General features: G+C 37.7%; 1 protein-coding gene across 1 annotated transcript in view; it reads right to left on the reverse strand.

Annotated features, from left to right (window-relative positions):
• trpm5 (transient receptor potential cation channel subfamily M member 5) overlaps nucleotides 1-27699 on the reverse strand; it is a 122229-nt gene that overhangs the window by 15656 nt on the left and 78874 nt on the right. Inside the window, exons 6-19 of the mRNA XM_062966345.1 lie at nucleotides 25293-25473; nucleotides 23728-23792; nucleotides 20912-21103; nucleotides 19596-19698; nucleotides 18216-18334; nucleotides 16332-16682; nucleotides 13493-13624; nucleotides 8472-8595; nucleotides 6777-6922; nucleotides 6177-6289; nucleotides 5155-5250; nucleotides 1685-1943; nucleotides 964-1082; nucleotides 438-570 (exon numbers count right to left, since the gene is read on the reverse strand). Of these exons, the coding sequence (XP_062822415.1) occupies nucleotides 438-570; nucleotides 964-1082; nucleotides 1685-1943; nucleotides 5155-5250; nucleotides 6177-6289; nucleotides 6777-6922; nucleotides 8472-8595; nucleotides 13493-13624; nucleotides 16332-16682; nucleotides 18216-18334; nucleotides 19596-19698; nucleotides 20912-21103; nucleotides 23728-23792; nucleotides 25293-25473 (2133 nt within the window). The remainder of the gene's footprint in view (nucleotides 1-437; nucleotides 571-963; nucleotides 1083-1684; nucleotides 1944-5154; nucleotides 5251-6176; nucleotides 6290-6776; nucleotides 6923-8471; nucleotides 8596-13492; nucleotides 13625-16331; nucleotides 16683-18215; nucleotides 18335-19595; nucleotides 19699-20911; nucleotides 21104-23727; nucleotides 23793-25292; nucleotides 25474-27699) is intronic.

The following is a 27699-nucleotide window of genomic DNA, read 5'->3' on the forward strand; positions in this document are numbered from 1 at the left end:
TTTATGCAAAAAAGCTAGATCCAAATCTAGTACAGTAGAGTCTCACTTATCCAACATAAACAGGCTGGCAGAATGTTGGATAAGCAAATATGTTGGATAATAAGGAGGCATTAAGGAAAAGCCTATTAAACATCAAATTGGGTTATGATTTTACAAATGAAGCATCAAAACATCATGTTAGACAACAAATTTGGCAGAAAAAGTAGTTCAATACGCAGTAATGCTATGTAGTAATTATTGTATTTATGAATTTAGCACCAAAATATCATGATATATTGAAAACATTGACTACAAAAATGCGTTGGATAATCCAGAATGTTGGATAAGCGAGTGTTGGATAAGTGAGACTCTACTGTAAATCATGCTTACTAGTGCATCCATTGAGTAGTCTATAAGTCTGGAACCAAACTAAGTTACTTCAGTCTTTTTATACTTACCATTCTCTCCACAACAATTATCTTTGGTCCCAATTGCTTATGAATGGCAAAAATATGAATCAGTCTAAGAGTGAACACCATAAAGTCAATGGCTAGTATTGTACGGCCACCTTGAAAGGTTGATTTGAACATTCTGAATGAAAATAGAAATATAAAAATAAGAATTGTATCTCCTTACTTCATACATTTTGCTATTAATGTTCACAATTTATGCAAAATTGCTATGATTGCAAAGCAAATACCCCTCTAAAGCACATCTTAAGAGCCAGGCAAGCCCCACCAACCAAAGGGGTTCTGTGGTGCTGGAGGTCCAGGTATTGAAGGATGAGAGATCCAGTCCAGATCGAAGTCTGGACAATGAGCCACATTACAGGTCCTTCCGTTGGTTAGGAGGTCAGACTGGGAGATAGATCCAAACTTGGCTTAGCTTTTATTGTAATGCTTGAAGTTTTACATCCCATTACATTCTTGTTAAATTACTATTTTCCCTCTTAATAACTATGGCACTGTGTTAAAAGCCACAAACCTGCACATGACTCCAATTATGAATAAAAACATCGCCACCATATCGCACTTGTTCCAGTTGTCTTCTACATACAGTTTCATTTTTTTAATTAAATTGGAATCTTCATCAGTGAAAAAGCTCTGCAAGTTAATAAAAGCAATTGTCATGTTTTGCATGCCAGTGCCTTGCCATGAATTCAACACTCTCAATCATATGAGTTAGAAATCTAGAACTCTTCTTCCAGACTACTGCCATGAAATTCAGAAAGCCTCACTTATTAGTAGTTGGTATCTCTTAGTGTCAATCCAAAGTGATTTTAATTTCTGTAAAAGGCAGTAGATATCTTAACCATTCATTTGGTTCTTATGAGACTGGACAACATGGCCAATCAGAATGCAAATCTCTTCCACTGAAATTATGTAGAATTATAGCCGTTTTTTCTTGTCAATTGTCAATTTTGCTCCCCATATCTGTTAATTTTTTAAAAGCCAGATTACATCTTACATTGTTTCTGACTTAACTGACAAGGTTTTGCTCTCTTTAAATTGCTGGCACTGAATTCCTGCTGTTGACAGGAATGCTAACATGGTTGGAAGAGGGGTTTTTACTCTTCACCCCTTGCTATGATCCCAGTCTAGCAAACATTCAAACTCACCTCTGAAATTTTTACTATTTTAAGAAATGATCCAATTAAATTTTATTTTCAGTAGAGGAATGGAGGACTGCCTGTTGGGTGACTGACCTGTCGGATTTCTTCTAAGACCAGGGTAAAAACCCAGAAGTAAAGCACAATCTCTTGGATGGAGGGACCTTTGGGAGGGGGTGGCTTGAAATCCACTAAGAGGACATAGGCAAACAGAAAGAGAAAGGCAAAGTACATGATGACATTTCCCATAAAGACTGTCACAGGAGCAGTCCAGAATTTTCTCCATCTTGTAAACACAAACGTAGCGCATGCTACATTTTCAGAAACAACATGTGTTTCTGATTTGGCATCTTCCCTGCAAGAAAGGAAAAAAATACAGTCAGGAATGTACTTCTCAACTATGGTCTACAAAGTAATTTCATTGCTTAACTTTAATATATACACACGCACACACACACAGTAGAGGCTCACTTATCCAACATAAACGGGCCGGCAGAACATTGGATAAGCAAAAATGTTGGATAATAAGGAGAGATTAAGGAAAAGCCTATTAAACAGCAAATTATGTTATGATTTTACAAATTAAGCACCAAAACATCATGCTTTACAACAAATGGATAGAAAAAGCAGTTCAGTACACGATAACGTTATGTAATAATTACTGTATTTATGAATTTAGCACCAAAATTTTGCAATTTATTGAAAAATTGACTACAAAAACATTGACAACTAAAAAGCAAACTCCGTTGGATAATACAGAACCTTGAATAAGCAGAGCTTGGATAAGCGAGACTCTACTGTATATACACACAATATATACTTAGAATTAACTGGTTATAAATATCAAGTATTTAATATTTGTTACCTTTCCCACTAAGTAAGATATAACTTCATTGCATTATGATTGTAACATAATGAGGAATAACTTTTGCTGTGTGACTATAAAGTCTGAAGTTACCTGTCCAGTCATGGGGATGTGGTTTTACTAAACAATTGAGAAGAAGTATCAAACGTTCAACTGCTGGCTTCTGCTGTGTTATGTATTCTCTTGAGCATGTGTTTGTGTTTGTGTTTTTTAAAAAAAAATTGAAAAAGAATCTAGTTAGCACTCTTTTATTTTCATTTTTTTTCATTAATTTAAATAGACATACATTTCTAAGTGTTTGTTGCATACAGTGCAATATTTTCCAGCTATTAGTGTTTCATAATCATTTCTCAGACAATATATTTTCTTTAAGAGGTCATAGTTTCTATTTAAATAGTACATATAAAGATATCACAGGCTCTAAATTAATCTCAGTTTCCTCCTTGTCTACAGTCTCATAGGTTCCCCTATGTACATTTTTAGATTAATTTTACATTGACATGTTGGATCATTGGTTGCACTCTTTTAAGAAAACAAGCTACCTTTAAAAATTGTAACTATAATGGAAACTACTGCTTTCATACTATAACTGCAACTACTCTAAAAGTAATTTTTACACTCTTGAAGTGATTATCTTCCAATAGAGTAGTTGCTGATGAAAATTCCTTTATCCCAGATATTTCAATAAACATTAAACAATTTGTTTCACTCTTTAAAAGGAGATGCTTCTTTTACATAAGCTTTCATGGATCGCAATGAACATCCTCCAATGTATAGAGAGGTACTTCATGCATCTGATGAAATGGATTTAATGTCTATGAAAGTTTATGATATATAAATCCATAGCACAGTGCCTATCTACACTGCCATATAATGCAGTTTGAAACTGCATTATATGGTCAGTGTAGACTCACATAATGCAGTTTAACTGCATTTTACTGCACTATATGAATCTACACTAGAGTTTCTCCAATTGTGCTCCTCCAGAAGTTTTGGACCCCAGCTCCCACAATTCCTAACAGCTGGTAAGATGGTTGGGATTTCTGGGAGCTGAAGTCCAAAACAACTGGAGGAGCCCAGTTTGAGAAACACTGAACTACATTAACCACATAAGGCAGTTCAAGCTGCATTATATGGCAATCTAGTTGGGGCCACAGAAAGGTTGCTATTTTAAACCTGTGTGGTCCCTGTTGAATGTCAAGTGAACAGCTAAAACTATTTTATTTCACATACCCTTTTAAAATTTCTTTTACTGTTGATTTTATTTTTAATCTAGTTTTGAAGAATGTAGGCCTTTTTAATTAATTTTTTAAGTTCTTTGATTGCAACCTTAGTGCTGTTTACTGGAAACATCCACTTGAAAGTATATTTTGGTTAAATTGGCTTACGATTAGATTTCTGCTGCATCTCCTCTCATTTCACATCTCGGTTGATTATCCTGCAGTTCTACAGCCTTCCTGTAAGCTCATAATATTATTTGGCCTTTTCAAGTTACAGTATATTCTAGCCATTAAATTTGTATTTTACAGGGAGGACCATGTAATAAAAAGCTTTCAAATGAATCTGAAAACAATTGACTCTTTCCCTTGTTTTAATTTCCCCTGGCTCAGCCGTTGAGCCTTAAACAGAGCTGTAATAAAAGGGCTATTTTCTCTGAGGGCCTTTGCTTAACACTGTGCTGAAGTCATCATCACACTCAATTTATGACACCACCACAGCTATTCATATAGCAGCAAACTCATAATGAAAACCTACAAATGGGATTTCATTGCACAATGACTAGAGAGAACCAAAGGTGGTTAGGAGGGGCTCTTAGATTAATATACAAACTATGAAAAAGAAATAACAGAAGGAGTAGAATATAGGCTAGCTAAGAGTGCATCTATCTTGAATTCTCAATACAATACAAAACTGAACTTCCACAAATTGTGGTGGGTGGGAAAGGAGAAAGATACAAAATGTTGGGAGGCAAGAGGGTTTATGTATCTCCCATTCTGCTACCAATATTCATTTTTCCCCAAATGAGGAGAAAACAACTGTAATCATTCATTGCTATATACAAAGACAACATATTGAAGGATTAATATTTGGTTCTAGAGCTGCGGTCCATTCCGTCCTCTTTGGACACTCATTCATATCAAGTGAGCAATGTTTTTTAATTCAATTCAACAGCCTTCTTTTAAAATATCTGTCACTGACTTATCATACATCCCATTTTTCATTTAAAAAAATGGAAAATGCCATAATGCAACTTTTAACGTGTCTAATTTAAAAAGCAAATTTTGGGTCACTATACTTTCCTTTTTCACGGGTGTGTGAGTATGTGAAAGTAATGGGTCACAGAATAAGGAAAATAGAAGTGGGGTTGTTGATTCACTCCTAGATTTCAGTAGGGAACTGCCCAAATGAGAACAGATGACTGATGATGCTTAAATTTCAGGAAAGGTGGACATAAATGTAGCTTTCCCATCCTTAAAAGTTTTAGACTTCCATTGTACTTCCTTTCTCGGCATTTACAAGTAAAAGCAGATTGACTGTACTACTGGAAACTCTGAGCACTAAAAGATGATTCAATTACTCTTTCTTGGCCAACTATTGCTTGGATCTCAACTTCTCCTAACTGGTTATTAACTCCCCAAGAAGTGGCTTCCTTGTTTACTCTGTTTTGAGACTTCTAAATCACATTAGCTTATGGTCTTACCTCTCCACTTCCTTGGGAAAAAGCAATGTCCTTTCACTATCTGGGCTGTCAATGTCTTTAAATGATTCTGGATGCTGCACTGATTGTTGTTCATCACTGCAAAGAAATAAGTTGACTGAAAGGTGTTGGAAATCAGATTCCTTTCACTGCTGAGTTGTAGTTTATGTTCAGCAAATATTGACATCTTATTTATATAGACAACTGCACTTATCAGAAGTCAACTTTCCTTGACTTGCAGATAGTTGGAGGACTAGATGTCTGATAATGTGAATAAGTAACTGTGTTGAACCTAACCTGAGACAGTATATATGCTCATATATAAGTATAGACATTTTAATACAAAAACTAACCCAAAAAACTGAGCAGAGTAGCAAAAAGAAATTGCTTAGTCCATCCCAGGAGAACCCAAAAGAAGCATCAGTTCCACCTGCTCTCTCAGTCACGGTGCTGCTTCTGGCCTTTCTGAATGTGGGAGAATGGTGGCCACTGTAGCCAGTGCTGACAAGACCCTCCCTCCCAGACTTATTCAAGGATCATTTAAAAATCCATAATCTTGCCCCCAAAACCTGCCCTTGACTTATACATGTGGTAGACTTATACATGAATATATACGGTAGGTAGTCTTCTTCACTATAAGCTATGGAAACTCCAAATAAATATTATCTATTCCATTAATGTCATTGTCTTTCACTAAGTTTGTTTGGCTAAAGTCAGCCTTTCCAAAATTAACATGCTCCAGATTTGTTGAAGAACAACAATTTAAAAATAAAACGATCTTGGTCAGATAAAAACAGAAGTAGAAACTACGCTGACTGAGCAGTTCCTTGGACTCCACGTTTCTGTCCCTCAACTATTTTTAATTTCCTTTTTACATTAAAATGCTTTTAAATTACAGAAGGAACTCACTAGTTCAAGGTTTGTTTCTAGGTATATCTTGGTTTTTAAAAATCTTATCTTCTATCTTGTTCCAACCCACCCCATTTTCCATGTCTCTTTATGCAAAAGGGCTCTTTGGTACACACCTGAATGATATTAAGTTAGTGTAAATCAGGAGTGGACACCCAAATCCACACATTAGCTTCAAGATTGGGGTAGATGTTGACATGTCACCCCACCAAATTTTTGTCAGAAAAGCCTGAAATGCAGAGGAGGAGGAGAAGACAAGTTTGTCATAATATGAAACAAAAACATAAATAAAATAATTAGTAAATAAAAGAAACTTGAATAATGTACTACAGAAATATGCTTGCCTTGGTATTCACTGGGATTTGGATCCAGGAAACCCACCCACTCACCCCCACGAATATCAAAATCTGTGGATGTTTAAATCCCATTATATACCATGGTATAGTAAAATGCCATCCCTTATATAAAACAACAAAATCAGGGTCTGCTTTGGGGGAAGGATATATTTTCAGTCATGGATGATTAAATCTTTAGATACAGGGTCAACTGTGTGTGTTACAAAATAAGAAGCAAGAAGATATGAAAACAACAAGATTTGAAAATGCAGTTGGAGAACTATATTGTCTAATATTCTACATACTCCAAAGAGGGTATTCTCAAATTTAAATGTTAATAAGGTTTCCTCAAAAAGAAGGATTCTGTTGAATCTGACCCACCTGCACTCCATCATGTGCAAAGAAAGACTTGGTATCTGCTTCTGTAGCTAAGTGGAGACAAGTCGTTTTGCTCCAGTACCGGTTTCGCCTTACTAACAGAGCAAAAGCTCTATCTTCATTGTTGTGGTAGCATTCACTGAATAGTTCTGCCAAGGAATAAACAAATGTGGAGATGTAGGAAAAACACAATAGTATATAGAGAACATTTCAGTAGATATGTTTATCCAAACAAAATTTAAACATCGGTTTACGGACTTTCACCCTTCCATATTTTCTGTTCTGCTTTCAATATTCTGGTTATAGAAAATTAGAGCCTTTACCAAGCCTCTACCAAAGCTTATGGCAGAAACATTTCCTTCTCAGTGGTTTCCCTTAAATTTGGCAGCTCTTCAGGCATAGAGTCCCTTCCCATACTGGTTAAACAGGCAAGTGGTGAAACGTAAACTTGCTGTGGACAGTTAGCACCAGGAGGCACAACCATAATTCTTATCAGTGGCAGTGAAAATGGTCAGAAATTGTCTTTTTAAAATGTAACTTTCACATATGTCTGTGTTTCTTTCTTTATCTCAAGGAGGAAGTCCTCAAAGCAACTGCGTCTCAGGCTGAACAATTGCAGGAAACAATAATACAATCTTGCCTGTAAGTTGTCTCCTTTTGTGAGGAACTGAAAGAATGAAGAGGAAAGAGCTGAGACTGGAGCAAAGGCAAGGGAGAACAGATGTGCAACTTTAGCACCCCCATGTTTCACAAGCTGGAAAAGTATTTTTTCTTCTTTTAAAATGTCAGCCACACACACAAGCAGAGACAAACTTCAGATCAGTTGCATAGCTAAGTTTACGCTTTGCAAGCAGAAGATCCTGTGTTCAATTCCACAGACTTCCAGGTAAAGAGATCAAGAAGCAGAGAGTAGGAGAGACTTCTCCATAAGCCCCAGACACTGCCAGCCAAATTACCCAATATACTGATGTACAAGTCGAGAAATGTTAGTCAAAAATCAACTCAAAAAAGCTGGATCAATTTATCCATGAGTCAATGTGATTACTGTACCTTAACTCTTATTTTAAAATAGGAACAATTCCTTGTTTTGAGTAGAGTGGCCAAAGGCAAGAGCTTATTTATTTCTAGGAGAACCTAAAACAAGCACCAATCCCTTTGTTCCGGTTGATGGCCATGGTCCACCGATGTTTTCCCCATTCTCCCAAAGGACCAACTTATCCATGAGTTATATTAAAATCCTTAATTTGGCCCCAAAACCTACCATAGACTTACACATGAGTATGTACAATAGATAATACTTTCTTTTTCATATAGTGGAAATTGGTGTCTCCTGTTTCTTTAGGATAGTAATTACAACCTAAAATAGCTATCAAAGTAGTGGACCCCAGTATCTTTAAAATTCTGACTTTAACATTCTGGAAATGAAAATTATCAGCCACTATCAGTTGCTAGATAGTTAACTAACTGGACTTATAAGGCAATCCCCTCTGAGCAAGCTTTGTGATTTGGAGGCACACAACAACAGTGGTAGTTTTATGAAAGGCAAGCATACTTTATCTAAGATAAGCTTAAGATGAAGCAGTTTTCTATGAGGGTTCCATTTATTCACAAAGGTTATTCCATATGCAACTAGAATCACAAATGTTTTTGTTGGCTTGGGCAGACAGGGTTCAAGTGTTTCACATAGCATAGGCTTACCCACAGCCAGATGCTCATATTTTGCTTCTTTCATTTTCCGCACTACTTCAGCTTCTGTCTCCAGGTGAGACATCTCTCGAACTATTTTACAAGCAGCCAAGGCTGCAGCTACGCCCTCCTGACCCTAAGGAAGAAAAATAGATGCAATCACTCAATTAATGTATTTTGGAGGAGTGTATCCACACTGTAGAATGAATGCGGTTTGACTCCATTCCAACTGCCATGGCTCAGTGCTATGGAATCCTGGAAGTTATATTTTAAAATGTATTTAGCCTTCTCTTCCAAATAGTACTGGTGCCTCATCAAACTACACATCCTAAAATCTCATAGCACTAAGCCTTACCCAGAGTGCATGCACATACATTGTAAAATTAAAACTGCATTAATTTTACAATTTATATGCATGCACTCTCGGTCTCAAGCGTTAATATATTTATAATTATAGCTATTGCTTCTTTTTTCCCATTTGACCTGTTCAGCCAAATTCAAATGTCCACATGTGTAAATTCAGTGGCAAGCTCTTTACTGAATGATAAACAATACAACCACCTGAGGGCGCTTCCAGGCAGTATCAAAATGCAGGACAAATAAGTGGGGCAAAAAATGGTAGTACCTGACAACAAGTCCAGACACAGACCTGTCAGTGCCGGTAAATGGTCCCCACTGTCCTGACACCTTCATTTGTAGCGGATTTTAGAAATCCACAAGATGGATGGGGAACATCTGGTGGAGGTTTACTTTAAAAAAAACCTCACCAAAATGTGCTAGACCTCACATGCGTTCATGCATATATCTTAATGTACACGTAGGCAGATTTCTTATTATCTCTCCTCACCCTCCTGTAAATTCAAGCTCTGTTTAATTTCATAAAGATCACTACAAAGGAATGGTTGCAGAGAGTTCTCATTGTAATTGCTGTCCACCTGTGTGTCTGTGGCTCCACTTGTTTACAGCCCAGGTCAGATCATCTGTTTCAGATTTTAAAATGTGCATATGCGCTGGAGCAATCCACACAAGTATACGAATGAAGACAAGTGTTTTCCTTGACTGAAGGATTATATATCATGCAAATATGCACATTTTCCAGCCGAAATTGATGCAAAAAAGGGCTATTCTTGGTGTTGATCCCAGAGTTTGGGTCTCCCTTCCTATCATCAAATGAAATTAGGCTGCCCTGTTCCTATTGACCGTTCACCAGCAGGCAAAACAGGCCTTTGGCAACTAACTCACTATTGAAGAAAGAGCATTTTACTGGACAGCTGTTTGACTGCCTTTATTGATTTGCTTTAAACTGCGCATTTAATAGTGACGTGAAGTTTTAAATATTTGATCTTCTTGTGTTTGGATTGCTTCTGTCATTGTTCAGTTTTAAAGTGAGTTTGCTTTAGCCCCACATTGAGGAAAGAGGAAGGATATAAGTGCAGTAAATACATTAAAATGTTTTGACAGCCTTGAAATCACTGGTTGAATATGTATGTCCAAGACACAGGATTTCATCATGTGAACAAACAAAATAAAAACTGTAAAGCTTTATACTAACAAGTTTAGATAAATGTTAAATCTGACAGGCAAAGAAAAAGTAGAAATAGAAATGATTCCATTGGGGGGAAACGCGTCATTTTTGTTTTTGTTCTCCATAAATCTGCTTATAATATAAACGTAATATCTATATATGCCAGAAGATTTTATGTATAGATTGAAAATTGCTTTTTTCTTTGTCTTTCCCATTAAGAATTATCCTGTAAAACACCTAAAAAGCAGCTTGTTCTCTGTGATGCCAAAAGCAAATGTATATATTATTATTTAGGGATGTTAAAATAAATCCTATACAGCTCCAAGGAAACATCTAATGAGATATCATCCAAATACTACTTCGTTTGATTGTCTCATTCCAGTCTATGTAGTCTCATCTAGTCAGTTTGGTTTTTGTTTTTAGGTTGCTTCAGGATCTTCCTTTAGGCATTTGTTTAGTGTGCCTCAGACAGACTGGTTTGGAGATTGGTTTGGTTGGTTTGATAGGTGTAGGTGTGTGTGTGTATTCATTGTTAAGAATAGATTCTAGAAAATTGATTTGGGGTGTGGGGAATTAGAACGGATGAGAAATGTGTGACCTTCCAGATGCTGCTGGACCACAGCTCCTTTCACCCATCACCTCTGACTTTGTTCCCAAGGTCACACTTTGTTGAACCCAGCTTTAGAAGCTTGGTATACCACCACAATATTGCCACCAAGGTAACTAGAGGGCAAAAAGATGTAAATTTGCCACTTTGGGAAGGGATGTGCAGGAACAAGTAAAGCTTATTTTTGTTGTTTATAAAGATTTAAAAAAACAAGCTATCAAGGTTCTTGAGACATCACCAGTCCTGAAATGTTATTGTTCACATGTTTATAATGCATACAGCTATTTTCAGCAGTTATGTTGTAGTTCCCTTCTGCTGGAGGTTACTTTCTTTTTACATTCTCCCATGTTCTTCCTGCAGTAATAAATCAGGGGTGCCTGAAGTTGCTGCTCATAGGAGATGGGAGATTTTTGATGGTTAACTCCTTCCCCCAGTCAAGATTCCCAAGGCTGTGGAAGAGGAAGAATGGTGTTTCCTTCCTTCTTTTTTACAAGAGGAAACAGTATGTATCTAGACCTTTATCCTTTATCCTTGGCTGTGGGAAAATAGAAAAGTCAAAAGACTTCCTGCTTGCCTACTACAGGTTGAACTCCTGACTGCTCAGAAAAACAGGGAGGGGGTTATATAGCTGATCTCATAGGGAGGAAGCTTTTTTCTATTTCTCTTTTCAGTTAATAAAGTTGCTTTCTTAATTTAAGCTGAATCACACTTTATTTCAGATACAATATCTCAGTGGTAGAACTCATGTGTTACATTAAGAAGTTCCCAAGTTGAATTCATTATATTTTCAGTTAAAAAAAGGTCACTAGGGTGGGAAAGACTTTTGTTTGAAACCTGGAGAGCTGATGCCAATCACAGGAGATAATATTTCATTGGATGGTCAGATAGTGTGATGACTCATGGGCCTTGTAGTCCTGTTCCTAGTACTATTGTGGCAGACGAAGAGGAAAACATGGGGTTTTCGCCGGTTCAGCAAGAGCCGGAGTCTCTTCACCTGCAGGATGTTGATGTTTGCCCTCAAGAATTCAGCCAAACAGGCCTTGGGCAGAACTCCCCCCCCCCCCCCCGTTTTCCAGGAGGGAAAATTATTCTAAAGATTGGGGAGTCAGGGAGGCTAATCGGAGAAGCCTGAGAATCGCTGCCAAACAAATGGCTGATTAGGTCTGCTTCCCTTGGGAAATTCTAAGGAGTCATGCATCTGGACAGAGTTGGGTTTCGCTTCTCGTTCTCTAGGGAAAGAGTTCTGTTGGCGGGAAAACGAGACCCAATATAGGTGTTTGGCGCGAGGGATTCTTTGCGGAGTCAATTGATCAGCTTGAGGAGAGAGATCGTGTGTGGACTTCGTAATCCCAGTTCCTTGCTTTCCGGATCTAGCTTCAAGCCTTGCCTTGTCTCACGGTTTTACCACGGACTCTGTTCATGCTTCATGTTCGTCTTGCCTCCAGTCACGGATCTAGTCAAGAATCAAGCCTTGTTGTCAAGCCTTGTTGTCCAAGCCAAGTTTATTTCCAGCCTTGTTGTCAAGCTTCATTGGACTTTAAAGACTCTGTTATTTCCCCACACTATTGCTTGGCAAAGTGTGTGTTTCGGTCAAGTGGATTAAAACTTTGAACTCTAATATCTTATATTGGACAATACATTTCTGGACTATATTTGACCTCATCTGAAAGGTCTGCTTCTGAACTATATTCTTCACTTGTTTTTATTGATTTTATATATTTCTTTAATAAAGATATTAGATAGAGACTGGCCTCTGTGTAAGGTTATTGGTGCTCTGCAGCCAGGGTCCTGACAGATAAGACTGCTGTAGTGTGTAGGCCAACCTTAAGTGGAACATGTTGTTGTGAGCAAAGGAAAAGATTCCAGTTACTCCCAGGCCCCATCTACATGTGGCTTGAAGACAACTCGAAACTGGAGTGGCCACAAAATGCATGCTGCAAATTTTGAAAAGTCCCAAGAAAGTCTGATTATAGCCATAGAATACTATACTGCAAATACCAATATATCTGCCGATCCAGAGTAAAATCAGCTCTGCAAAATATGGAATAAATTGTAGACTCTTGTACCTGCTGAAACCTTTTTATACACTGAGAGGAAAAGGAAGAATTTTTAAGCAAAGGTATGTGTGTATGCCAGTTTTTCTGCTTTGGCTCATTATGTTTTATCATTTTGATTATGAGCAAAGGGTGGCCCAAGAGCTGCACATACTCTCCATGAATTGCCTCTCCTGGAAATAGTTTCACGTCAGAAAATACCCATTCCTGAAAACCAGATTAGACGTTGTGACCATCCATTTTAGTAGTCCATAGACCCTTGAAAGGGTCTAAGAAGCAGAAAATTGGCTGTCAGACCCACTGCTGTTGCTCATCCCTGATCATAATTTAAATTATCCTCAGCAGCAATTCACAAATAATAACCATCACAACAAAAATGGGGAAAGGTTTGACATAGATCAGGGCCATAATACTAAGGTGAAGAGGGAGCAATAATCCCCTCTCAACACCCCTACACATTATCATTCCCTCAGGAGAAAATATATATACAGTAGAGTCTCACTTATCCAACATAAACGGGCTGGCAGAATGTTGGATAAGCGAATATGTTGGATAATAAGGACAGATTAAGGAGAAGCCTATTAAACATCAATTTAGTTTATGATTTTACAAATTAAGCACCAAAACATCATGTTAGACAACAAATTTGACAGAAAAAGTAGTTCAATATGCAGTAATGCTATGTAGTAATTACTGTATTTATGAATTTGGCACCAAAATATCACGATATATTGAAAACATTGACTCCAAAAATGCGTTGGATAATCCAGAATGTTGGATAAGCGAGTGTTGGATAAGTGAGACTCTACTGTATATGAAAAAAATTCACAGTGATCTTGCAGCTTACCATAGCCCAGAAGTAGTATGCCATCTTGTGCCGGTTTTGAAGAACTGCCCATAAGAATAAATCTCTCCAAGGATTTTCACTTTTCTGATTCATATCCAAAGAGTATGGTAACCTTTTTGCATATATTTTATCCTAAACAAAAAAGCCTTATACAATACAATATCAAAGAGGATTTTTCTGTACACTTACAAGTATTAGCCCCCACCCCAATAGCAATTCCAGATCAATCATGCCCACTACATAGGGGAACTTAGTCTAAATCAATGTCCCATGGAATCCAGGAGGTCTCTTCTTCTCCAGCTGTCCTGATTTCATATGGTCATTGCTGCACATCAAAGGTAATGAATCAATTTGCGGGGGGAGGGGGGGGAATGGCAATCCTGCTAGATCTGACCAAAACTATATCTTGCTCAGTATTGTGTTCTCACGGTGGCTGACTAGATATTTATAGCCAAGCCCTCCTTACTATTAAACAGGGTCTGGAGAACAAGCCGTATGAGGAGTGGCTTAAAGAGCTGGGCATGTTTAGCCTGCAGAAGAGAAGGCTGAGAGGAGACATGATAGCCATGTATAAATATGTGAGGGGAAGTCAGGGAGGAGGGAGAAAGCTTGTTTTCTGCTGCCCTGGAAACTAGGACACGGAACAATGGCTTCAAACTACAGGAAAGGAGATTCCACCTGAACATCAGGAAGAACTTCCTCACTGTGAGGGCTGTTCGGCAGTGGAACTCTCTCCCCCGGACTGTGGTGGAGGCTCCTTCTTTGGAGGCTTTTAAGCAGAGGCTGGATGGCGATCTGTCGGGGGTGCTTTGAATGTTATCTTCCTGTTTCTTGGCAGGGGGTTAAGCTGGATGGCCCGTGAGGTTTCTTCCAACTCTATTATTCTATGATTCTAGGGTGAAGCAAGTAAGCACTAGGAAATAGGAATAGCAGCTTCCCCAGCCACTCGCCAAAGACTCCAGTTATTTTGCTTAGAGTATAGCAGAAAGCTTGCATTGCTTCCTCTGAACTATTATGTTACTCTCAAGATGGCAGAGAACCCTGTCCTACTGCTAATGTTGAAAAAGGATCCAATTGCTATTCGTGTAAGTACTTGGAGGGTAAAGGGAATTCAATTTTATCATTTGCCTCTTAGACTGGCCCTGGTTGTTGGAAACCCACAAGCAAGGCTCAAGTGTTGTAGCAAGCTCCCTCTCATGTCCCTCGGAAATTGATTCTGTATTAGGATAACTGTGAGATGGGCTTCCCCATTCCATGCCCTTGCAATCTAGTGGAGGAGATAATTCTCTTTTTAAGATCCCCTATACATTAATCATTACCTGGGGGAAATGGATATATGTGAGCGATAAAGGAAAAGCCAGCATGGTTCAGTGGCCTGAGTGTTGATCTATGAATCCAGAGACCAGGATTCAAATTCTCACTCAGCCATGAAACACACTGGGCGGTCTCAGCCTCAGAGGAAGGCAAACCTCCTCTGAACAAATCATGCCAAGAAAGCCCTATGATAAGTTCGCTTTAGGGTTGCCACAGGTGGGAAAACAACTTGAAGACAAACAACAACAAGCAAATACAGAGGGAATGCCTTTCTAGTGCAGAGATTATTTTTATGTTCCCCAAATGTCTGGATATACCAGATGCAAGCCCCAACAGGTCCTTTCTATCTGTCCCAGACACTAAGCCAAAGACCTCCCAACTCCATTAAATAAGCCCTTGGATTTTCGTTTTTGATTTTGTTGGATGGAATAATTCATTCACTTGTCATTACAGAACTGAAAGAGCCTGCTGTATCTCAGATACAAATGAATAGGTATGAGAACATCCTCCATAAGATACTGTACAAAGAAGCTGCAATTAGCTGTATGACCTAACATTCTGTTCGATCTGATTCTGTTTCAAGTTGGCAGCAAGAATGCACTTTTCAGCAGATAGCAATGAATGGTCTCACATTAAAATTTAAGCAAGTGTTCACAAGGCCTAGCCTGTGAAAGCTACGGCATAAACCTAAAACTCAACTGCTCAGCTCATCCACTGCTTCCTTTATGCATGGAAATGTTCTGGTGTTTGAATTTTTAGGATCACTTCAGAGTTTACATTTCCCAAGCAAGTGACAGACTATACTACGTACTTCTATTTTGGATGCTTCCCTCCACTGCCCTGTGACGTAGTGCCTCTTTCCACAGCCAAATAATGTCAGATGCCTTTTGCCTTTTATGCATATCTCACCCCCAGGCATTACAAAGGATATATTGGCTCAGTAGATGTTTTTTATTGTTGTTATGTACCTTCAAGTAAATTCCAACTTATTGCAACCCTCTCATGGAGTTTATTCAGTGAGAATGATTCAGAAGCCTGCATTACTTTTCTCCAAAGCTGAGAGAGCGTGACTTCTCCAAGATCACACAATGGGTTTCCTCGGCTGAATGGAATCTAAACCCTTGTCTCCCAGAGTCCTGATTTCACATTCAAACCACTATACTACTTAGCACTTTTTGTTATATGCATTACAAAAACCTTCTTGGATATGCTCCAGGACAGTAAAGGAGTACATAGTTTTCTCCAATAGATTTATAAACACAAAACTAAAAAGTGATACATCAAAGATTATAAATAAAGAGGGACTTCTCTAATCTATTATGAATAACTTCAGTGGTAAATATTTGGCAAGCATTCATGATTATCATGAGTTATTGCCCATAGGGTTGTTAGCTGCATCAGCAATTCTAAATGTACTTCCTAGGAAACACAGCAAATTAGGCTTCTTCTGAGTATGCATATATCTGAAGGGATTGTTACAGTCCCATCTTCTGTTTGTCAATTTGTATACCTTAGTGAAACTTACAATTTTCTTCTTGCATCCAGGCTTATAGTCTTGGTAGAAACCTCTGCATGCATCATGAAGAAAATCCTTCAGCACCCTGGAAACTTCATGAAGAGTGAAGACAGGGGAAGTATCTGTAATCTCCTTGTGATGTTGACCACTCATTCCTGCCAAAGTTAATCTGTTTTCTTCATGTTTTTTAAGCAGGAGTGTATACAGAAGACATTTTGGTGAGATGGAACAGTAGAGCTTCTGAAGCCGACTGTACGTCAGGAACTCATGCATGTTGGCTCCATTATCAATAAATAACTTGACAAATTCTGGTTTATCATTCAAGAGAGCATCCATCATCACTTCTTCTAGGTCACATGACTGAGTTGACGAGAAACACAAGAACAGTTTTCCCAACATGAGTAATAGTTAATAAAAGTACCAGGCGTTAGCATTAAGACCTGCACTGCCCTTTCATGTCCCTAACATGTCATCCTAATATGTCAACTGGAAACCTAAGCAAGGAAGCTTAGCAGACAAACGTTCTATCTTTCAATGTGCCACATTAAACATAATATTCTTGCTGAATTGACAGAGCTACATGCAACAAAGAGGTTACATCAATAGCTGCCCACTGAGCAGAAAACATTCCATAGTATTGCAAAGTGGATAACATATGTTGCCCACAGAGAAAACCACTGCATGATCTACAGTAGAGTCTCACTTATCCAAGCTAAACAGGCCGGCAGAAGCTTGGATAAGCGAATATCTTGGATAATAAGGAGGGATTAAGGAAAAGCCTATTAAACATCCAATTAGGTTATGATTTTACAAATTAAGCACCAAAACATCATGCTATACAACAAATTTGACAGAAAAAGTAGTTCAATATGCAGTAATGTTATGTTGTAGTTACTGTATTTACGAATATAGCACCAAAATATCATGATATATTGAAAACATTGCCTATAAAAATGGCTTGGATTATCCGGAGGCTTGGATAAGCGAGACTTGGATAAGTGAGGCTCTACTGTATTTGTTTCAAAAGATTACTTTTTAGTAGTAACAATTACAAATACAAGGAATTGAGTCTGAAATGAAACCATAGCAGAGAACAGAGTGTTAAAATCTCTTGCGTTCTCATCATCACAAAACTTGATCTAGACCAGAGGTTCTCACCCTGTGGGTCCCCAAGTGTTTTGGCCTACAACTCCCAGGAATCCCAGCCAGCTGTTAGGATTTCCCGGAGTTGAAGGCCAAAACATCTGGGGACCCACAGTTTGAGAACCACTGATGTAGACTGACCAGGAAGGCCTAACTATGAGCTGTATACATTGTGTAGTTTTGCCCTCATCATGAATCTAGACATCTTTAAGATACTTGGGATGTGAATTTTGTGCCTAGCTGTTCAATCAAGAGCTAGCCTGGATATTATATTTGCCAGCACTTCATATCAGGTGCATTGCTTGATTCTGTCAAAGAATTGGACTGACTTTGTGAGTTGAAGCCATAACAGTTCCCCAGAGTGGGGAACACTGTATATTAGGGGTGGAAATCATGTTACTTTCAGGTGCTGTTTGACTGCAGTTCCCAACAGTCTCCCTGCATAATATTCTTGCATGCTGGTATAGCCAAGTATTAAGCCAGTTTAACCTATTAACAATATTTCAGGTCACATGTGCCGATTGATATATCACAATCTTTCAAGTGTTGCAGATCACTTCTTTGGGATCACATCAAAGATGTCTTTAACATAAAATTCCACCTGTCAGAAGATGCTGATCCAAAAGCCATCATGAAATTCAGCTTCGTAGTCTTCCCTGTTTTCAGGAGCCAACAAAATTTTAATGCTTCACCCTGTCTATGGTGTAGCAATTATTTGCTTAAATAATTTAAGAAAATAAGGAAACTCACCTTCCATTCAACATCTCCATTGAATATCTCACTCTTAGCTATGTCCACTCTGTTCCAGGCTACAGCCAGCTTCAGTTCATCTAGGTATTCTTGGGCTTCTTGACTGTGACTCTTACAAGCTATCACAAATATAATATGAGAATAAATTAACCAGTCATACACATATCACTATGTTTACTGTCAAGTAAGTGTGAAGAGCATTGAAGCTTTTATCTCTGAAAATTTTAATAAAATGCTATGTTTAAAATATCTCTTTTCTCTGTTATTTTTTGAATGTTTTATAAAGGACAGAGTGTAGTTGAGAACATGTGCTATGAAAGAAGATCAATTTGCAAACCCAGGAGGCGCTGATCACCCCTTACATCTACCAGATGCTTTCAATATCTACTCCAGAGGGCTGATATATCATCCTGTGGAAAGTTTTGGGTACTGTGGAGGCTTGGGAAAGGAGGGAAGGACGGACGGACGGACGGACAGACGGACAGACAGACAGAGTCTTCTTGCAAATGCATGAGTACTGCATGTAGGTTTGCTCTATTAGCAGACCTTCTCCATCAGCAGATCTACTAAAATATATTTTACCACAGTATTAAATCGAAAACAAAACCTGGTTCTACCTTTTCAAATTTACCTCACCAAATATTATTTGGATGCAATCTAGCTAAAGTTCAACCCCATTGATATCAATGGGAGAAAATTAGTTGCTAATGCAGGATAGTTCAAAGTAGCCCACAGACAATGGAATACAATTTTTAATTAATTCAGGAGGCATCCAAAGAAGAGCAGAAAGGTCACTAGAAACAGAGTAAATACTGCTTCCCAGTATAAATTTCTAAAGGGACAATGGCAGAGGTATCCTGATATTCCTGCTGAAAGCTCAGGAAGTATTGCTATCCAGTCAATCCTCTTCTGCTGGTAGCAAAGGCTAAACCAGAGCATTTCAAGGGTATATCAGGGTATAACAGTGTAACAGGGTGTAAGTAGTGAACTGGAATATTTTATGAAGGATATACAGTGTTCCCTCGCTTATCGTGGGGGTTACGTTCTAGGACCTCCCGCAATAAGTGAAAATCCGCAAAGTAGGGACACTATATTTATTTTAATATTTATACATTATTTTAGTAGTTATACACTATTTTAAGTCTTTATCAACCAATCATGTGTTGATAAATCGCCTCCTTCACCTCCTGTTGCAGCTTGTGTTCCTTTTCTCTCCCTTCAGTTTCTCCTCCCTCCCTCCCTTAGGCTGTAAGTTGTAATTTTTTATGATTTATAATATTATTTTAGAGTTTATTGAAAAACCGCAAAACAGTAAACCCATGAAAAGTGAACCACAAAGTAGTGAGGGAACACTGTACAACATTCATTAAATTAAGATACCTTTAACCAGTGCTTTCAAAATAACCGTATCCAGTTCTTCTGAACTTTCTTGTTCAAAGTTATGCACTGTTAGAAGATGTTGCTGGCCAATAATCCTTTGGATCTAAAAAGTTAATGCAGGTTAATGTTTTATAGTGCCATTACAATAAAAATAGAATTTTTGTACATTTCTCCCCAAGAGAAAATGGAGTTGATGTAATAGCAACACCATCTCCCTTTGGAGGTACATATGAATTTCATATGAATCTTGAAAAACTTTTTTTTAATTTTCGGCTTCCTTCTAATGTGTCCGATGTTGCAGCATTTTAAGTCTGCAAACTTGTTGGTGACTTACACCAGCATAAGAGTTGATTAGTCATTTTTTCAGATAGGCCATGAAAGCAGCAAAGAAATGGCAGAAAAATCCATCTCCATCCATTGATAAAGCTGCCCTACCATGTCTCCAGCTGTTTGGGAGATATCAAAGCAGCTTTATTTCCTGCTAGAAACATCATTTGCTGCTATCTATTGCATTGATTCAGTGTTCTTGGCAACAGTATGTCTCCAACTCTACTTCTTCCTACACAAATGCTATTCAAGGGTTCAGTGGGATTAAGAACTAGAATGGCATTTGGCTTCATGCTAATTGATATATTATGGGTGTAGTGTTTTAGCTTTATACTGTCATTTTAAAGACATCCTATGGTTGTTATGTTAACTGCCTCAAGGCAGAGTTCTGTCCTGAAAACCTGTGTACATTTTTGATATACACAAAGCACAATACCTTAGAAATTCCAAAAAGCAGGTCTAGATTGATGACAAAAGGAGTCAGATGCCTGCCACATACTATTCTTGGCCAGCATGCTATTAATATACATATGCAAGTGTAGATGTCATTTTCATGTGTATGTGTCCCTTTTTCTTTTCTAATTTTTGAAGGGGTGAAGGGGGCTACTCTTTGGGCCTTTTGCATTCAGTTTTAAATCTCTCCCCTTTCCAACTATCAAGCCCTAGGAGGGGGAACTGCTTTTGCTACTCATTGGTAGGAAGAGAAGGGAAGCAATTCAGATGGTGAAAATGCAGCTGCTCTGGCTTCCCAGGGGAAAGAAAATGAGGGCACACTCCATCTAAGAGCACATTGTCATTTCCCTTCCCGACCCCCAAGCTAAGGCCAGCTGCTTCTTCACTGTGAAATTGCAGGGGTCTCCCCTGGGCCCTGACAGCTGCTGGGGGAGGCAAGGAATTGAGTCAGCAAAGTGTTACACTCCACTTGTTTGATGCAGGATCTCTTCTATAGTCCGTGAAAGCAGTTCATGCCTAACAAGGAATAACCTTACCACTTCAGTCCACTGAAGAATGTCTTTCCACAAGAAGTCTTCCGTAGGGAATTTCTCCTTTAATTGCTTTTCTATCACCTGTGGCACAATTAAGTGTGGTTCATTCATTAGTGCAGCTAAGATGTCAGCTATGCCACCTGAGCCAGCTAAGATGAGCCATGGGGCAGAATTTTCCATTCCTTTGAAAATTCGCTGTTCAAAAGGAAGTGCAAAACAAGATGAGTCCAAATGAAATGAAATGGCAAAATTCTAAAGTCCAATTCTACTCAGTCCTACATCTGACTGAACTTGGTTTGACTATCTTTCAGATACATTAGTCAGAAATAACATACAATATAAGAATTATCCATACTGGTATTATGTTAATCCTACCCTTTCTTGGTAGAATTACAGTAAGACTACAAATCTTAAGCATTTATCACACAAGGCAGGCAAATCACAATTACAACTGGACAATGAAATCCCTGGCTGGGGCTTATCACATGATATCACTGCTTTCTTGCTGCTCTCTTGGTGGGAGACAGCATAGAAACTGCTTTTTTTATAAACACAAATACAGTAAAGTCTCACTTATCCAAGCTTCTGGATTATCCAAGCAATTTTTGTAGTCAATGTTTTCAATATATCGTGATATTTTGGTGCTAAATTTGTAAATACAGTAATTACAACATAACATTACTGCGTATTGAACTACCTTTTCTGTCAAATTTGTTGTATAACATGATGTTTTGGTGCTTAATTTGTAAAATCATAACATAATTTGATGTTTAATAGGCTTTTCCTTAATCCCTTCTTATTATCCAAGTTATTCGCTTATCCAAGCTTCTGCCGGCCCGTTTAGCTTGGATAAGTGAGACTCTACTGTTATAATGACCTTTTTTGTAAAATAAATGCCCGTTCACAATCTTTCCCTTTCCCAGAACAACAGAAGAGGATGACTCCATGTGATAAATCCTACTGTTAATCCCAATTTGCCTGCTTCATTTGATCATCTCATTAGGCTTTATTATGATCCAATATTAAGAGGCAAAACTGATTTTAATAAATTCTTCCATGGTAAAATTCCAGTTATGTTCTTCAACACTACCTTTTTACACTCCAAAGGAAACATGCATTTTAACCAAATATTATCTGCATTATATCCATAGAGGAATTAAGGTCCTGGAACAAACTTCTCATGCAGCAGGCCATAGTATCATAGTTCACAGTCTCTGGTTCAATGTAGGAATCTCCTTGCAGTAGAAGTAAAGAAAACTCCTTTAAGAGAAGCCTCCCATAGGATGGTAAAAATATCAAACATCCGGGTGTCCCCTGGCAACGTCCTTGCAGATGGCCAATTCTCTCACACCAGAAGTGACCTGCAGTTTCTCAAGTCATTCCTGACACAGGAAAAAAAACCTGCACATGGACTTCCAGAGGCTCACTCTAAGCCATGTTCTGGCTTTGAAGGGTTCTCTAAACCAAGCTATTATGTGTGGCTTGGAAAACTGTGTGTTGTAAGGCATATGTTGTCCTTTCCTTAATTAAGAAATAGGTTTCCCAGGGCCCAACTGCACTGTCATATAATCCAGTTATAGAATCCCGACTAACTGCATTGAACTGCATTATATAGCAGTGTGGATTCATATAATCCAGTTCAATGCAGTTAATCTGAATTCCAAAACTGCATTATATAGTAGTGTAGATGAGGCAGAGTGAGCTGCCTCATCCTCCCATTTCTTCCACCTCAATGCCATTATGGACTCTTGTGCATTGTCACTGCTGCTTTGCCTATAGACCTTCTTACAATGTATCTTCTTACAATCCATTTGAAATGTTTCTCTTGAGTTGTTTGGGACTCCTCTACTCAAGCATATTTGTCCAATTCAGATAGGGTAGGCACTAGGCACACATACTTTATAGTAAAACAAAGGCATGTCCATGTATGAGTGTGTGTTTTAGAATGAGAGAGCAAGGGCTGCAAACTAGTATAGTGTTACTTTAACCCAGGTCTGGTTAATATTTCCCACACTCCTTTATGTGGCAAGTTGCATAGAACAATACCACAGTGAAAGAAGAGCTGAGCTTTCAAAGGACAGCATGTCAATGAGAACCCATTGTGGTTTCGGTTCTCACTGTTAAATGCCTGAATGTATTTAGATAGCCTAGGTTTCATATTAAAATAAAAAGTGTAAGTTATTTCCTCAGAGACTTGTTCTGTTCTTAATAGAAGCCAGAGAACATCAGTGAAGCTCTATTATGTTACTTAAGGGCCTAACAGTAAACAAAATGAAGAGGGAATGAAAGGCAGAACTGACCATGTTCACATAACACTACGTTTTGCTATATTTCTTCACAATATCCCGTTCTGTCTTTCTCTCTCACTTTACTTTGTCCATCACCAAGTCTAAAGACAATTTCCAGAAACTTGAAAATAATGTTCATATTTTAGATCTTTCTAATTAATGATGACCAGCAGCTTCTATGTCTGTGAGTGACTCTTTAGATTTTAAAGGAGCTTCTTAAATGGTGAGCCCAATCCTCGAAATAGGTGTAGTGTCTTGGATGCTTCCTTTCACATTTCAACTAAAACCTAATGTAGATTCTTCATTCCACTAATAAGGAAATCACCGGTCCCTTCTGCTCCCAAAGAAGGTGGGAACAACACCCAGTGAATTTTTACACTGCTTTCATTAGCATGACATATCAACTTGGAATGGTTGCACTGCATGGGTCTATACTTTGTTCTCAGCACACTTCTCGGCGAACCAGGATATTTACTTACTGTAAATTGCTCCGGATTGTATCTTATTGAAACAAGATCATTAACTTCTTACCTCAAGTATGTGGGGTCTTCCATTTACAAGTAAGCATAGTACAGGGATTTCAATGCTACCTGTCCCTGATTAAGAGATAATTGAAGATTGTTAATAAAATCCATACACAAAACACTCTATTATCTCAGCTATTCTTCTGCTTCCAACTAAAAGGCATGCCTTCATCTACCACCATCACTGCACTTCTATGGTCAATCCCAGTGCATCTTAGGCTGAAATTCAGTGGAGTGACATGGAGTACTCAGCACAAAGCTAGTCTAGTTTAGTGCAGATAAGGTATCAGAAATAATATTGTACTGCTTTGGACTCCATGTTGTTCTGCCTCTCTTTAGTGTCATTCTACCTTAATATTTCTTGAAACATGGCTATGCCAGGACAAAGATGGCACATACAGTTCTAATAATGTATAAAATAAATACTTTGCACTGCCAAAGCTGCTTGGGTTCATAATAGGAAACATGCCAAAGCCATGGAGGAGAAATCCCATACCCATAGGTTGAATTTAACCCATGAAAAAGGTTCCCATTATGTTATGGGTTGTTCAATGGAAAATGTGTTTTATGTATTATTGATAATTCAATAAGGTTCTGTCTGGAGGCAGTGAGAGAATGAAATGTTGAGAGTGAGTGGTAATTGGTGAAATGACTGAGGAGATTTGACTATGGATGCTGAATGACAGTTAGTGAGGAGGAATTGAGAGTAGTCTGTCTGGGGCTGTATCTACACTGCTATATGATCCAGTTTCTGAATCCAAATTATCTGTTTTGAACTGGATTACAAGAGTCCACACTGCCATATAATCCACTTCAGGGCAGATAAACTGGATTCAGAAACTGGATTATATGACAGTGTCGATGGGGCCTGGGTTAGCTAGAGTGAGCAATCTGTCAGGTTTAGTTAGTAAGAGGGGTTGAAGAGTTTGAGTGGTTAGGAAAGTTAGCGAGAATCTAATTGCAAATCTTGGGTTCAGACATTGAGTCCATGGTGGTGGCAGCTAATAAAGAAGGGTGGTATCTGGTGGGGATAGCAGATGAATCACACAGAAATCTACAAGGACATCTTGGGAGGCAACTGAAGTTGTTGGCCATCACAGTGTGACTGGATGAGGTCTTTACATTGGTAGAAAAAGTGAGGACAAGGAAAAAAAATCTCACATTTGGTGGTACAGTAGTTGGTGAGATTAGTGAGAGCATTCACATTTTGTGGCAATGGAAGTATAACTAGAACTTCACAATTCTCACCTGGCTCATGGGGGTTTTCTAATGTTATCTAATGAGTGATTGGAGAGAAGAGAAAAGAAGCCATTTAAAATTTGGGAAGCTGTTCCCCCTAAAATCAGAGGTTTGACAGAAATTCTACACAAATTAGGTTGAATTACTCTGATGTCACTGGGATTTGAACAGCATAATTCTGTGCAGAAATGGGTATATAAATACTACCAATAATTTAGTTTAGACTATGGTGTTTGTGAGTATGCACATACATGCAAGCTATCGTGTTATTTGCAATGGATCAATTCTAAAATGACAAACAATAAAGACCCATTCCCTTGTTTTTCTTCCTACCTCCATAGCCAGTTCGCTGTTCTGAAATGTGTTTCTCCAAGGTGAGACGTAGCCTTGTGGTGCTATCTGATTCATTTGGATCTTTTTCATCCACCAAAATAAAATGGGAGTGATGGTTGTCAAGAGAATAGGGAGGGCTTTGGGCACCATGGTCTGATTTGTAGCTTATAAGACTGTCATTCTAGAGAAGGGAAAGGAAAGATTACTTTTCTATACACACTTACTTGGGAGTATAGCTGAAATTTTAGAGAGCAACTGCCAGTTACTACCCTATTTCCCCGAAAATAAGACAGGGTCTTATATTAATTTTTACTCCCAAAGATGCACTAAGTCTTATTTTCAGGGGATGTCTTATTTTTCCATGAAGAAGAGCTCACATTTATTGTTGAAGAACAAAATGAACATTTATTATATACTGTACTGTAGCTGTCATCACAAACCAGCATAACCAGACAAACTGTGAATCCTATCAAGAATTTCTTGTTACTACCATTATTTACATGTACAACAATCTATGGTATCTCTTGCAGTTTAGGTTTCACAAGGTTTCCACTCTGATTTCTCTCTATTCTAGTTTCATAGTCATGAATGATGAATAATATAATATACTATAATAATAATAATAATAATAATAATAATAATAATATGATAATATAATAGAATAATAATAGAATAATAATATAATGATATACAATATATTAATGGAATAATATAATAGGATATAATAATAACACAATATGATAATAATATGGTATTAATAGGATAATATAATAATGGGATATAATAACAGAATAGCATAATATATAATAATAGGATAATATAATAGAATAATAGAATATAATATAATGATATAAAATATATTAATAGGATAATATAAAATGGAATATAATAATAACAGAATATGCTAATAATATAATAATAATATGATAATATAATATAATAATAATAGAATAATAGTATAGAATATAATGATATAAAATATATTAATAGGATAATATAAAATGGAATATAATAACAGAATAATAATAATCTATATATATAAAAGAGTGATGGCATCACGGCAATTCACAAAACAACAAAAATACAGGCCTCCCAACCTCAAAATTTGACAACACAACCCATCATCCACGCCTCAAGGTTGATACAACAAAAAGAAAAGAAAAATAAAGTCCTAATTAGAGGGAGAGCAATAATTTTTTTTATCCAATTGCTGCCAGTTTAGAGGGCTAATCTCTGCCCACTTGGTTGCCTAGCAACCAAGGGACAGCCAGGTTTCAGTTAGGGGACAGGCAGATTTAGGCCTCACTTAGACTTCTTCCACAGATTATCTAATTTGCACTGGATTATATGGCAGTGTAGACTCAAGGCCCTTCAACACAGCTATATAACCCATTTATAATCTTATATTATTTGCTTTGCACTGGATTATCTTGACTCCACACTGCCATATAATCCACTTCAGTGTGCATTTTATACAGCTGTGAAGAAGGGGCCTCATATAATCCAGTTCTAAGCAGATAATTTAAGATTATCAATATTCAGTAGAGTCTCACTTATCCAACGTAAACAGGCCGGCAGGATAAGTGAATATGTTGGATAATAAGAAGGGATTCAGGAAAAGCCAATTAAACATCAACTTAGGTAATCGTTATACAAATTAAGCACCAAAACATCATATTATACAACAAATTTGACAGAAAAAGTAGTTCCATGTGCAGTAATGCTATGTAGTATTTACAGTAGAGTCTCACTTATCCAACACTTGCTTATCCAACGTTCTGGATTATCCAACGCATTTTTGTAGTCAATGCTTTCAATATATCGTGATATTTTGGTGCTAAATTCATAAATACAGTAATTACTATATAGCATTACTGTGTACTGAACTACTTTTCTGACAAATTTGTTGTCTAACATGATGTTTTGGTGCTTAATTTGTAAAATCATAACTTAATTTGATGTTTAATAGGGTTATCCTTAATTCCTCATTATCCAACATATTCGCTTATCCAACGTTCTGCTGGCCCGTTTATGTTGGATAAGTGAGACTCTACTGTACTGTATTTACAAATTTACCACTAAAATATCACAATGAATTTAAAACACTGACTACAAAAACATTAATTATGAAAAGGCAGACTGCGTTGGATAATCCAGAACATTGTATAAGCGAATGTTGGATAAGTGAGATTCTTCTTTAATATGAAATAATTACTGGGATAGAATAATGCAGAACAATATAATCTCTAAAACCAGGACAGTAAATAAACAGGGGAATTCCACACAGGAAACAATCGGGGCCAGCTAACACCTCCCAACAAAGTATTCCCATCATCAAAGTCTGGCAAATCCTGTTTTCTCAGGGCCACAGACAGTAGAAGCACATAAAATATCGCAAACAACACCA

Source organism: Anolis carolinensis, chromosome 1 (assembly GCF_035594765.1).
Source record: "Anolis carolinensis isolate JA03-04 chromosome 1, rAnoCar3.1.pri, whole genome shotgun sequence".
NCBI lineage: Eukaryota > Metazoa > Chordata > Lepidosauria > Squamata > Dactyloidae > Anolis > Anolis carolinensis.